This window comes from Callorhinchus milii, unplaced genomic scaffold (genome assembly GCF_018977255.1).
Source record: "Callorhinchus milii isolate IMCB2004 unplaced genomic scaffold, IMCB_Cmil_1.0 Scaffold5, whole genome shotgun sequence".
NCBI classification, from domain to species: Eukaryota; Metazoa; Chordata; class Chondrichthyes; order Chimaeriformes; family Callorhinchidae; genus Callorhinchus; species Callorhinchus milii.
The window spans coordinates 8,907,113-8,919,427 of NW_024704746.1; the positions used below are offsets into that span (position 1 = coordinate 8,907,113).

Below are 12,315 nucleotides of genomic sequence, written 5' to 3' on the forward strand. Positions count from 1 at the left end.
TACCTAGAAAACAAACCAGATTTTGCATCAATAGTTGGTTCAATAGTCTTTGCCCTTAAAATACATATTTGAGATTGCCTTTAGACTACCGTTTCTGGATATTAGTGCTGTTACAGTGGGGGTAAATCCATGTCAGCCATGTGTGGATCAATGTATCTGGTTCATGCATGAGTCAAACTGTAATGACAAATAAATTAAGTAAAATTGCCTAACGTCACAAGGTTAAACCAAGGTTCCTTCTACCTGTTTAGGTGGAAGTCAAAGCTTATCAGTAGGACTTAGAGGGGCATGGAATCATCCCATTCAGATACTGTTAACCTTACAAACTAAAGCCCTATTGGTAGGGTAGTCCTAGTTGGACAAGTAACGGAAAAGCTTGCCTGAGAATATTCTTAATGGCAAGAACATTTGAAAGGGGAAATGGATGTGTATTTGAAGGAAACAAAAAAAGTTATTGAGAAGTTAGTATGAAATTATGAGTACAGTTTTTAACTATAGCTTTAGTGGGAAAACTAGCACTAACATAGGCTTTCTGAGCCAAATGGCCTCTGTCTGTGTTGTATGCATGATTAAACTTGATATGTCCAGTGCCGAAATAAGCCTTCTATTTGATATAGTGCCTTATCACATCATCGCAAAATCTCAAAACACTTCAAAGGATTTGCCTGTAAAGTGTAGTGACTGTGTATTTGTCGGCAAACAGGGCAGGCAATTTGAACAGCAGTGTCCCCACTCGCTTGTGAGTGCTCTAACCATGCCCAGATAGTAGAATTTGGAGTGGAGTCCTGTAGCTCAGTGGTTAGAGCACTCGCTTTGCAAGCGAGAGACCCGAGTTCAATTCCAGGCAGAGGGCGAAACCTTGGGCAAGTTTCCTTACTCCACACGCCTAATAATAATCCCTCCAAAACCATAAACAATAATAAATTGGTCATTTTCAATCTACGACTGTTTGTGGGACATTGCTGTGCGCAATTGGCTGCCGCGTTTGCCCACAAATATATAGTCAATTCACTTTACAGTGTGTTCTGTGAAGCGCTTTGAGACGTCCTCCCGATGTGAAAAGCGCTATATCAAATGCAAGAATTATTATTATTATTAATTTGCACCCCAAATCGCTTCGGAATGAGACTGAGATTCCATTTTGCTTTAAACATCGTTTTTTATTTATTCTACACAGCAATACAGTAGTCAAACAATACCTTTTTACAGTAAGAAAATCTGAAAATCTTTAATAATTACAATAATGAAATATCAATGACTTTGCATTGCATTTGTCAAAGAAGGGGGCAGAGATACAATGCCCCTTCCCTTAAGTAGGAAACCATTGCATTCATATTACTGAGGCACACCTCTGTGTCCCCTACATCTCAGTATCCTTTTTGGTAACAGAGTACTCATGAATACCCATGTGATGCCTGGGCCTTGCACAGTACTCAGGAGTCTTTATGTGATGAATTCTCTTTTCCTATCTATTACCCTCACGGGCATCTACAGTACAAACTTGAGACTCTCTCTACTCACACCCAATACAAATGGGCTGTAAATATTACATACAATTTCAGTGCAACAAGCAGTGGTTCACACTGCACAATACACAGCACAGTGTAGTTCAAAATGGGACCCAATGCTGGATTCCCCTCAAAACACAAAGAGTTGACAGAATGGGATTTTCTTTAAATTGCTTTGAAACAAAAGGGCAACTGTTCAACAAAGGATCCTCCAACAAAGGATCAGTCTAGCTTGGTGCACCACATTAACAGTATATAACACCTCTTTAACCCATCATCCCTCTACCCCATTTTTTACTTTGCCTTCCTTGCCCTGCAGCCCCCCCCACTCTCTGTTAGCCCTCAAAAGCCTCTTCCTCCCAACAAGCCCCAATTCTGACGAAAGATTGTGGACCCGAAACGTTGACCCACTTTCCTTTCTCCATAGATGCTGCCTGACCTGCTGAGTGTTCCCAGACACTTCTGTTTTTATAGCAGTCTATAAATTGCTCAAGCGTTGCTTAAAAGGTTTCAAGCCAAAACCATGCTCCACAAAGGTATCTATCCCCTGGATGGGAGGATAGAAAAAGGTATCTATCCCACCCCCCACTCATCTCTGCACAAAGCCCATTTCAGAATACTTCCAGCTCATGATCAATGATGATGCTGAAAGATTTGCTATTATTACAGCAACAAGACTATTGAAGCGTCTGGAGAGCTTTGTAATATTAATGCTTAATTCCTTAAATCATTAAAACGTATAAATAAATAAAAAAAGTTGTCCAGTGCTGTCCATTCCCACTTTTTTTGCAATTTTTTTTCAAAATATCAATTTATAAAAATTAAGTGATACTGATTCAAAACTAAGCTTGATGATGCCAATGAAAAGATTGTAGAACAATAACTTTCAGAAGGATCCTACAGTGCTCAGACATCTGTGTCCGCTACTCTTTACAAAAACAACTTGTACTTATTCAGCAACATTTGAAACCTCCAAATATAAAAAATCCTGAGCTTTGCAACAGGTACACTATATAGAATAATGTCTCAAAGGGGTAGTTTTTCTTTACAGAAAAAGGATCCTTTTTTAGGTAGAGCAACTACATTTTGCCCACCCCATAACCATAAATAAATAATATACTTTAGTGCATAATTATAGCAGATAGATAAATAAAGGTTTAAATAAATAAATAATAAACATTTTACATACATGTGAAAAAAACTATTTCGTGCAAACCTTATAGAGAGAGAATAGGTTTGTCAATCTAAGACGCAACAATAGATCCAGTGGTTTCTGACCATTTAATTGCTCCTGAACATTTGGCCCTGGATGTTGAATTTGAAATGTTATTTAAATGCGAGAGATCATCAGGGCTTGATCCTACACTCATCAGAGCTCCACAGAAGAACAGGGATCTTAGGAAAATGATCACAAGTTGGAAGCCAGACTGAGCTTTCCCTTGCCTAGCCTAGAGACGTTGAGACAAATTGTGATATCTTCTGTGATCTGAAGGTGTGATTGGGAGGGAGTAGCATTGGAGGCTCTAGGGATCGAGAGGTTATAGGGATATGGACGGAATAGAATTGGAAGGTCATAGAGATAAGTACAGACTAAGAGGGTGAAAGTCTGCAAGGAGTTGTATAATTCCTGTGTGGGGCCAGGTCTTCTGGGAAGGGAAAATAGTCTTGAAGGTCCTTTCTAAGCTTCTGATAACAAGAAATATTTATAAGTTTAACCACAGGATAGCAAATATATTGTACATGGTCGGTAGAAGGTTCAGGTCTAACCTGATGACCATTTCCAGTTCATGCTTCCCTATAAGAATATCTCTCTAAATCTGGTGTCTCTATTGTCTCTACAGCTTTGGAATCCACACTAATGGTGAATTTATCCACTTTAAAGTTCCACTGATCGTTCTTTCAGCAGTACATGACCCTGTGGATTAACATCTTCCAGACCTGTGTTGGACGAATCGGAGCTGGGAGAACCTGAATTGCTGGCTGTAGATTCAGGAACGCTGAATGTGACGAATGGGCAAGGACCCTTCACATTGTTGCAGATCAGCTTCTGCAGTGAAAAGGTGTTCACGATGTCAAAGCCGACATTCCCACCAAAAGTGCTGGGTTTCCAGTATTGAGGCGAGCAGATAGGGTTTCCCATTAAACCCTTCAAAGAGAAAGGGGCGCCCATCTCGACCATGGTTTCTCCAAAAATGGCTCCAGGTCTTGGTTTCTCTATCATCAGACCAGGGTACAACTCCATTGCATCAATATCTCCATACAGTTCCCTCAGCTCAGCTGCCATTTCTTTCTCACCTGTAAAATAAGAGAGTTGTTATGCACAAAATGGTCACCAGCATTATACTTCAATGCAAATCTAGAAACAAAGATTTTCTGAACAGGTGTTGGCTTTCACTGGAGATTGATGAACCAGGCTATTCCATTTTGACCTTGGGGAAAACCCAATAGCTACAGGGCAATAATGCTGCACCTATGGTTTAACCAACCAGTGGAAGACAACGACAGAAGTCTTTAGATCTCTCCCAAGACCAAGGATGAAAGAACTCAACCCAGAGCAGAGCAGCCAACACTAAATTACAACTGTATTTTTTGAGACTCCACAAGCTAGGTGCATGTCGAACCCTTGTTATTTTCAATCTCGCCAATTTGGGTTAGGGTAGCACAGGCATCGAAGGTCAAGCGAACAATGTTAGACCCAACTACCTGTGGCCTGCATTTTGCTTTATCATTGTTAACAGATTTAACAGCCCGAATTATAGATTTCTTACCTGTGAGGTCTTCAAAAGACACGTAAGGCTTCATTAAAAAGCGCTTCCTGTATTCGTTCATAGACTGGTAGCGAAGCTCGCGGCTGTGTTTGATGTTTGCGATGGCCACATTGAGCAATGCTGGATTCATGTTCCTGCCGCCAGCAACCTGCAGAAAGACCGCGGACCATTAATTCGCAAATAACTAACCAGATCGCCAAAGGAGACACACTTCGGACCCTTAACTGACTCTTAGATACATTCCAACATCTTCATATCGGTCTTATAACATATCCAACATGTTCAATTAAATATCGAAGGGTAGCTGACTCAGTAGGAAGTGGTGCTATGTTAAATTACAATCTGTTACTTAACAGAATGAGTATACGAGATAGTAATTAATTGATAGTAATTGCTTGAAAGTTGGCAGTTGATAGGTTATTTCACTTCTGCTGTTAAGAGCGCAAGCAAGGTGCTTCCTGTTTTTGCAGCGTGACATGGAAAAGGGCATAGAAAACACAGTATCCCTTACCCTTCCAGCAATCTGCTTGGAGAACGAAGAAACCATATTGGAGATGCCGTGTTCCAGCAGAACTGTGTTGTTAAAGAGGAATTCCCGGTAGCTGTATGCCTTATTCTGAATATCAAAGGTGTCCGGCATCAGGGGGTGCCAGTGGTAGAGCATGTTGAACTCTGAGGCAATGCGGTTGCTGTATTGGAAGTGTTGGTTAAAGAGAAGCTCGGGATCAAATTTCAGCTTGAAGTTATAGCCACTCAGATGCTGCACATAATCTTCAATGACTATTTTGATGGTCTCTCCTGCGTGCGTTTAAAAAAAAATTTTGTTCAAATGCAAAAAAAAGTACATTGCATTCAATATTACACTTCCAAGAACTGTACAATAGTATTCTGGGACCTTGCCAAATGTACAAAAGGCTGTTACATTGCTTACAAAAAGACTACCCTAACACTTATTTGATAGTAATTACTTGAAAAGTCCCTTCTGACCCACGTTTTGACTTTACTTGAGGTGAGGTACTACCAATATAATAATCCTTACATTTGATATAACGTCTCATAAGGTCAGGAACACGTCTCAAAGCGCTTCATAGGACAGTGTAAAGTGTAATGGCTATTTTATTCGTGAACGAGTCAGCCAATTTGTGCACAGCAAATGTTTGTACAAACAGCCATGGAGGAAAATCCCTGAACATTAATTCTTTTTCTCTTTTGCGACTGAATTTGTACCACTCACTCTGGATCAACTAAACTATTATGCCAAAAGTGACCTGAGATTTTGTTTGCTTTACAGCAATATATTTGGAGCAGCTCAATTCACTCACCTATCAGGATGAGTCGGCTGGTCTGGAAGAGCTGCTCATCCTCCCAGTCGGGGTGCTCGACTTTCAAGATGTCACACACTCGGTTGTGCTCCCGCAGCCAGATCGTTGCGTACATCATCAGGCCTGGAACCAGACCAAAGAATTCCTGGCCCACAGCAAAGCGCAAGTGCTCCGGCACATGAGGAGGGTAGGTCATGTCTACGGGGGCTTCCTTTACGATGGGAGGATAAACGTCTCCATTGATAACCTGCGGGCAAGTATCGCTTGTTAAGATTTGTTTTAAGGTTAGAAATTCATGCAGACACTCAAGATCTGAACTTACAGTTTTCTGTAGACTGTTCTATGCAATTTAACTGGAGATGGGGTGGGTGGGGTGGTGGTGGGGGGTACAATAGCAAAGAGCCTTTTATAAAAGGAACAGTTATTTTGTAGGATATTGATTTTGTGCCTTGATGTTTACCCTTTACACAGTTCAATGAATTCAGGAACATGCCTACCTGGTACTTGAGTTTCCCGTCTTTAAACAGTCTCAGCTTGTATTGTTCGACTAACGTTTCTCCGTACACATGACTTAGGTCAACCTGTATTGTTTAAAGAACAATGTAAAATGTCAGTGGACTCCAGAACTTTCTGGCTTAGAAATACTAGTTATAGAAGAAATATACTCATCAGGCCTGGACCTAGACATTAAGTGCTGCACTTACCCCATGACCTAACCCTTTAGTGAAGGCTGCTCCTCGGCTCTGGTCTGTCTTAAAAAACTGATGGGTGAAATGCTGTGCGAAGAAGGCAAACATCATGTTGGTCTTCTGAGGATCAGGGATGAACTTCTTCCTCATAAGGAACCGCTCCGCTAAATACTTGGGATCGGGCAGAACTTTCTTTCCTGTGAAATAAAAAGGTGATTACTAAACCTTTGAACTGGAATAAGATAATACCAATCTCCCAGTTGAACTGCATTGAACAATGTTTCACCCACAAAATATATAGTCAATTCACTCTCTGTAAAGCGCTTTGAGACATCTCGACGACCTGATAAGGCGCTGTATCAAATGCAAGCATTATTATTATGATCATTTGATATGCCCGTTCACCAACAATATTCACAGTCACTGCATTTCATAGTACCTCTGTGAAGCACTCCTGACGTGAAAGGTGCCCTATCAAATGCAATCATTATTAATTATTATTATTATTTTTATACTAAATCCAATGACTTGTGGGAGAACTATTCCAATTATTACAATGTAGCTTTGAATCAACAGAGAAGAACTCAGTTAATTTTCTCCTTAGATTTCTAGCTGTGGCATGTTGAGTATTTCAAGGCTCTGACATCAGTGCGCTTTATAACAGCTCTAATGGTATCAACTCACCAACTACTCCCATTGGAGTCGGGCAGTCTTCGGGGATTGGGGGCAGGGTTCTGGTGAAGTAGCTGATATTGGCATAAGCTTCCCAGCTTTTGTAACCATATTTTGCGTTGTAGGTAGGTGGACTGTCGATCAAATGAGATCGGGCTGTTTTGAGAAAAAACATCAATGTTACATTCATGTTGAAACACTGCATACTGTCTATTAGAAATGTTATATCTTTGAGTGCGATACAGAGGTAATAATATTAATCCTTGTGTTTCATATAGTGCCTTAAGCGTGAAATATCAGAGCACTTGATAGTTTTCTGCAAAGTGTAGTAACTTTAGATAAACACAGCAGCCAAATGTTTGTAGTGAGAGGTGAGGCCAAGATAACTAAGAAGTCTTAGGTTAGATTAACTTTTCTCTTGTAAACTTCCAACACCTGAAGTCTCCAGAACTAAATATTGGCATTAAACATTCAGTCTTTGTCCAAGTGTACCTACTTAGTGTAACATGAAAATATATCATATAATATAATATATATAAAAAATATATATATAAATGAGTTCAAGCTCAGAAGACCTCAACAGGTTATGGGTTCAAGGCCCCACATGAGGATACGAGTTTGTAAAGCAGACTGACTAACGTTCCACTCCAGTGAGGTGTTGTGAGAGCACTACATTGTTGGAGGGATGCCACCCTTTGGCTGAGATATTAAACCGCAGATCCTCCCGCCTGCCTGTTCCACTGGTTCGGGTGGTGACAAAGGACCCACTGATTGGAGGAAAAGAAGGGGAAATCCCTTTTCCATTTATTTCCTCTTCCTCCAGACGACAGATCATTTGATATCCTGTCGTTGGTGGAGGAGGGTTGAAGAAACTGACACTTTTGCATTTGACTACGTAATAACTAAATAAACAATCAATTCACTTTGCAGTATATCCTGTGAAGCGCTTTAAGACATCCTAACAATGTGATAAGACACTATATCAAATACAAAGATTATTATATTAGTATTAATTCATATTATTACACTCAGATCTCACTCATTGAGTGAATCTCTCAGATGTTTCAAGGCAGTGAGGTGCTGGATCAAATACAGCTATATTTATTACAAATTACTCTATGCTTTAAAGAGAACAGAGTCTCAGAGGACAGGAAGAACAAAGGGAAGTGCAACAGGCATTTTACTTACACGTTAGCACATAACGCATGATGGCGTCCCTCAGGAAAGATATGCTGTTTATAAAGTTCCACAATCCAGAATAGTGGGTGAGGATGTAATGCACAGTGTTGGGAGAAGGCTTCAAGGACAATTTCACCCAAGTCCAGAATTCAGCTGTTTGAGAAGAGAGGAAAAACAATCGTCACTCAATCCGTTGCTGTTTGTGGGGACGCTGCTGTACGTAATTTGCTGCCCCTTTTCGCCCACAAAATACATAGTCAATCTACTTTATAATATATTCTGTGAAGCTCTTTGAGACGGCTCAATGACGTGATAAGGCACCATATTCAAATGAAGGATAATTACGACTAATAATAATTATCAACTGCTAATTATTATTATTATTTATTATTATTAGCTGTTAACGCATCAAATGAGCGCATTTTTTTTCTTGTTCAACCAACTTAACTTGGCGCAGATCTGAAATAAATGCCAAACCAGAACGTTGCTTACGATTGGTGCAGTTCTCGCCGTAAAATCCGGTCCGTGTGCAATCGCATTCATAGCCATCGAAGCCCACCGTGGTGCAGACCCCTTGGTTCTGGCAGGGATGAGAGCAGCAAGGATTCGCTGTCGGGGGGGGAAAAAAAACAAATAAATACTCTTTACAAAACAGGAGGGAGTTCCAGAGACCAAAACAAAAACCAAATGGCTCAGTTGCCAGCCAATAATCTGCTGTATCAGCCGCAGATCGAAGCTGATCCATTAGAAATATCGATCCATATATATATATATTTTTTATTTTTTTTTTATTTTTTTTTTTAAAAATTACCAATCACAAAACCTGTTTTAAAACGATCGATTCCTGAACTGCACCCAATGCCAGGGTGCCAAGGCTGGACTGGAGCTGCCAGCAGACTGCAAAGCCATCTATAAACCTACAGACACCAAGATCCCAGGAGCTGGGGAGCTGGTTAGTTAGTGTAGTTAGTTAGGTAGTTGGCTACTACACCAAGTACGTTTGCAAACCAACCCCGGTCAGGTTAGCGATGTGCAACCGAAAAGCCAGCGATTGATCGATCAAGCAAGAGGTCCATCCATTGATCTCACACTCACTCACTCACAGTCACTCACTCACTCACAGTCACTCACTCACTCACAGTCACTCACTCACTCACAGTCACTCACTCACTCACAGTCACTCACTCACTCACAGTCACTCACTCACTCACAGTCACTCACTCACAGTCACTCACAGTCACTCACTCACTCACTCACAGTCACTCACTCACTCACTCACAGTCACTCACTCACTCACAGTCACTCACTCACTCACTCACAGTCACTCACTCACTCAATCACAATCACTCACTCACTCACAGTCACTCACTCACTCACAGTCACTCACTCACAGTCACTCACTCACTCACTCACAGTCACTCACTCACTCACAGTCACTCACAATCACTCACAATCACTCACTCACTCACAATCACTCGCAATCACTCAAGTCACAATCACTCAATCACTCAAGACTCAATCACTCACAATCACTCACTCACAATCACTCAAGTCACACTCACTCACTCTCACAATCACACTCACTCACTCACAATCACTCACTCACAATCACAATCACTCACTCACAATCACTCACTCACTCACAATCACTCAAGTCACACTCACTCACTCACAATCACTCACTCACAATCACAATCAATCACTCACTCACAATCACTCAAGTCACACTCACTCACTCACTCACCTGCTTGATTCACTGAGAGTAGAGCAGCCAGGAAGAGAGAGGCTGCTAAATACATGGTTGAGCGTCTGGAATCTGCGTCTGCTTTTGTTTCTTTCGACTTGTGGAAGAACTTCTCTGTGACTTGCACTGCGATCCACTTCAACTCAGCTTCTGCCTCTGCTGGTTCCCAAAGCCCCTGCTTTATGCAGTTCAGCATTCAGCTGTGACTCACCCAGTGTGGGGGCGTGTGGGGCGTCACTGGCTGCAGTCACTTGCTTTCTTTAATCGATGCTATCTATCCCTTGGCTGGAAGACAATTATTATTATTAATAATAATCCCTGCATTTGATACAGTGATCACATTGCTGAGAAGTGGCAGCCAATCGCACACAGCGGCATCTCACCAACAGTCGTGGAATTGACTGACCAAATTTGAATTTAAAATTTTTTTTTGGGTGTGTGTGGGGGGGGGGTTATTACGCCTAAGGATTCCGCTAATTGACTAACAACCAGGTCCCCACTTACTGCTCGATAAGAACGGGTGAGCGGAGTAAGGAAACCTGCCTGAAGTTTCACCCTACGTGGGAATTGAACCCGGGTCCTCTCGCTTGCGAGGCGAGTGCACTATCCACTACACTGCAGGACTCCAAAATTGTCGGACTTAAAGTAATTTGTAATGAAAGGGATGGACAAATGTAAAATGTAATTAAAAGGATAGAATATCTACTGGATTTGCAGTCGAGGTTTTATTAAGCTCTTTAGCGAAGAGTTGAATATGTTTCCATTAAAACATGAGTGTTTGTTAAAACAATTGATTAAATCACATTGCAGATGGATATGATTTTGTGCCCTAAATAATTTAGTATTTAGTTGGAACTCTGCCTCAATCACACCGCCAGGCCCCTCCTGGTCTGCGACTGCGCCTGTGGTTATCTCCACCTCTCCCCGGCTCCGAGTCAAGCTCGCCACTGTTAAGCATTAATGCAAGTTGTTCTAGGTGTTAGTATTGTTAGGATCGCTGGCTATTTGCCTGCTTAGTTTATTTCTGATATCACCAGGAAATAGCATATCGGCTTGCATGCCATTTATACACATGTTGGTTTCCTAAGCAGTTCAAACTTATTTTGCTACAGTTTTGTTTAAAACACGCAAAAGACTGAATAAATTTATGTTTTGGTCCCGTTGATACTAATGTCGATAAAAAAGGACACATCTTTGCCCAGCTTTGCAATGAGTTTTACCCAGTCGGAGCCATACAGACCAGTTCCATGGATGGTGCTGTGCTGTTAGCTGATCTGAGAGGAAGGCAGTGATAATAATAATATAATAATAATAATAATCCTTGAATTTGATATAGCGCCTTATCATGTAAATTTTTACAATTGGCTCATTGCCACCAGTTAAAAAGAGAAAATGCTCCAGGGTTCATTAGTGTGCAGGCAATTTATACACATGTTGTTTCCTAAGCAATTTCCTAGTCCCTTTTCATTGCTGGAATTGTACATGTATGATCATTAGTTAAGAACAAGATGAGTTGAACAAGGTGATTATTACATTGTATAATAATAATCTACGCATTTGATATGGCGGTTTATCACATTATTGAAAAATCTCAAAATTTTTCACATATTCTGTGAATTTTGTATATATATGTATACCCTGTGAAGCGGTTTGGGACATCCTCCTGATGTGAAAGGCGCTTTATAAATGGAATCTTGTTGTTGTTGTTGTGAAAGGAGCTATATCAAATGTAAGGATTATTATTATTTACATGATTTTTATCATCATCATTTGTTCATTGCTTCCCATACCCTTCATCTTAAAGACTCTCTAAAAGTTACCTCCTTCCTGACCTCCTTTACTGAGTCTGTATTAGAAATGTAAGGAATTCATGTTAGTTATTAATAATGAATAATGAAAAATGCTGATTATGCTTAAAGGTCACTTTTATTCTCTGTGAAGTCCCATCAGTTTCTCTCTGACAATTCTATCAATTGTCATTAGCAGCTCTCCCCCACCCCCCACCCTGGCACTCTTTTTTTCGCAAATGTATGAAAGCAAATACCCCACGCTGACAAAAATGTTTTGTGCGTAAATTGACCTGTTTCCACTTGGGAATTATGACATAAAGCATAGGGAGCTATGTCTGGGAAGGGGGCCAAAAATATGTGATTCAAACAAGCAATCGTTAATTTTTCTTACAAAGAAAACTCATCCCACTTCTATCTTGCTTTTAAAAACGTGCGTAAGGAGCAATCCACCCACAAGAGGAAAAAATTCTCTTCTGCAACATTGAGCAAGAAGGCTCCATGAGCAGGAAGTGAACGTACACAGAATTGAATAACTTAAAGCTGGAGTGTGGAGTGTGGAATGGTATGAGACTGGCCTGAGGGGGGAGAAGGAAGGGGTTGGGACGTCCTCCCGACGTGAAAAGCGCTATATCAAATGCAAGGA

The 12,315-nt window shown here is 40.8% G+C and overlaps 1 protein-coding gene across 1 annotated transcript; it reads right to left on the reverse strand.

The window, feature by feature from the left end:
- Nucleotides 1-2,990: 2,990 nt before the first annotated feature.
- Nucleotides 2,991-10,054, reverse strand: ptgs2b (prostaglandin-endoperoxide synthase 2b). Its single transcript, XM_007895558.2, has 10 exons — nt 9,883-10,054; nt 8,631-8,747; nt 8,148-8,291; nt 6,972-7,115; nt 6,303-6,484; nt 6,096-6,179; nt 5,599-5,845; nt 4,788-5,074; nt 4,277-4,424; nt 2,991-3,803 (listed from the first exon to the last, which is right to left on the reverse strand). The coding sequence occupies exons 1-10, from the start codon at nt 9,935-9,937 to the stop codon at nt 3,385-3,387; spliced, it is 1,827 nt and encodes a 608-aa protein (XP_007893749.2). The 5' UTR covers nt 9,938-10,054; the 3' UTR covers nt 2,991-3,384.
- Between the last annotated feature and the right edge of the window lie 2,261 nt (nt 10,055-12,315).

Excerpts from the sequence above, each read along its gene's own strand:
- ptgs2b (XM_007895558.2), bottom strand. The coding sequence starts at position 9,937 with ATGTATTTAGCAGCCTCTCTCTTCCTGGCTGCTCTACTCTCAGTGAAT. Across the intron at positions 7,116-8,147 it reads CATGCGTTATGTGCTAACGT|CCCGATCTCATTTGATCGAC; the intron begins GTAAGTAAAATG and ends TTCTCAAAACAG. Across the intron at positions 4,425-4,787 it reads CCAAGCAGATTGCTGGAAGG|GTTGCTGGCGGCAGGAACAT; the intron begins GTAAGGGATACT and ends GTCTTTCTGCAG.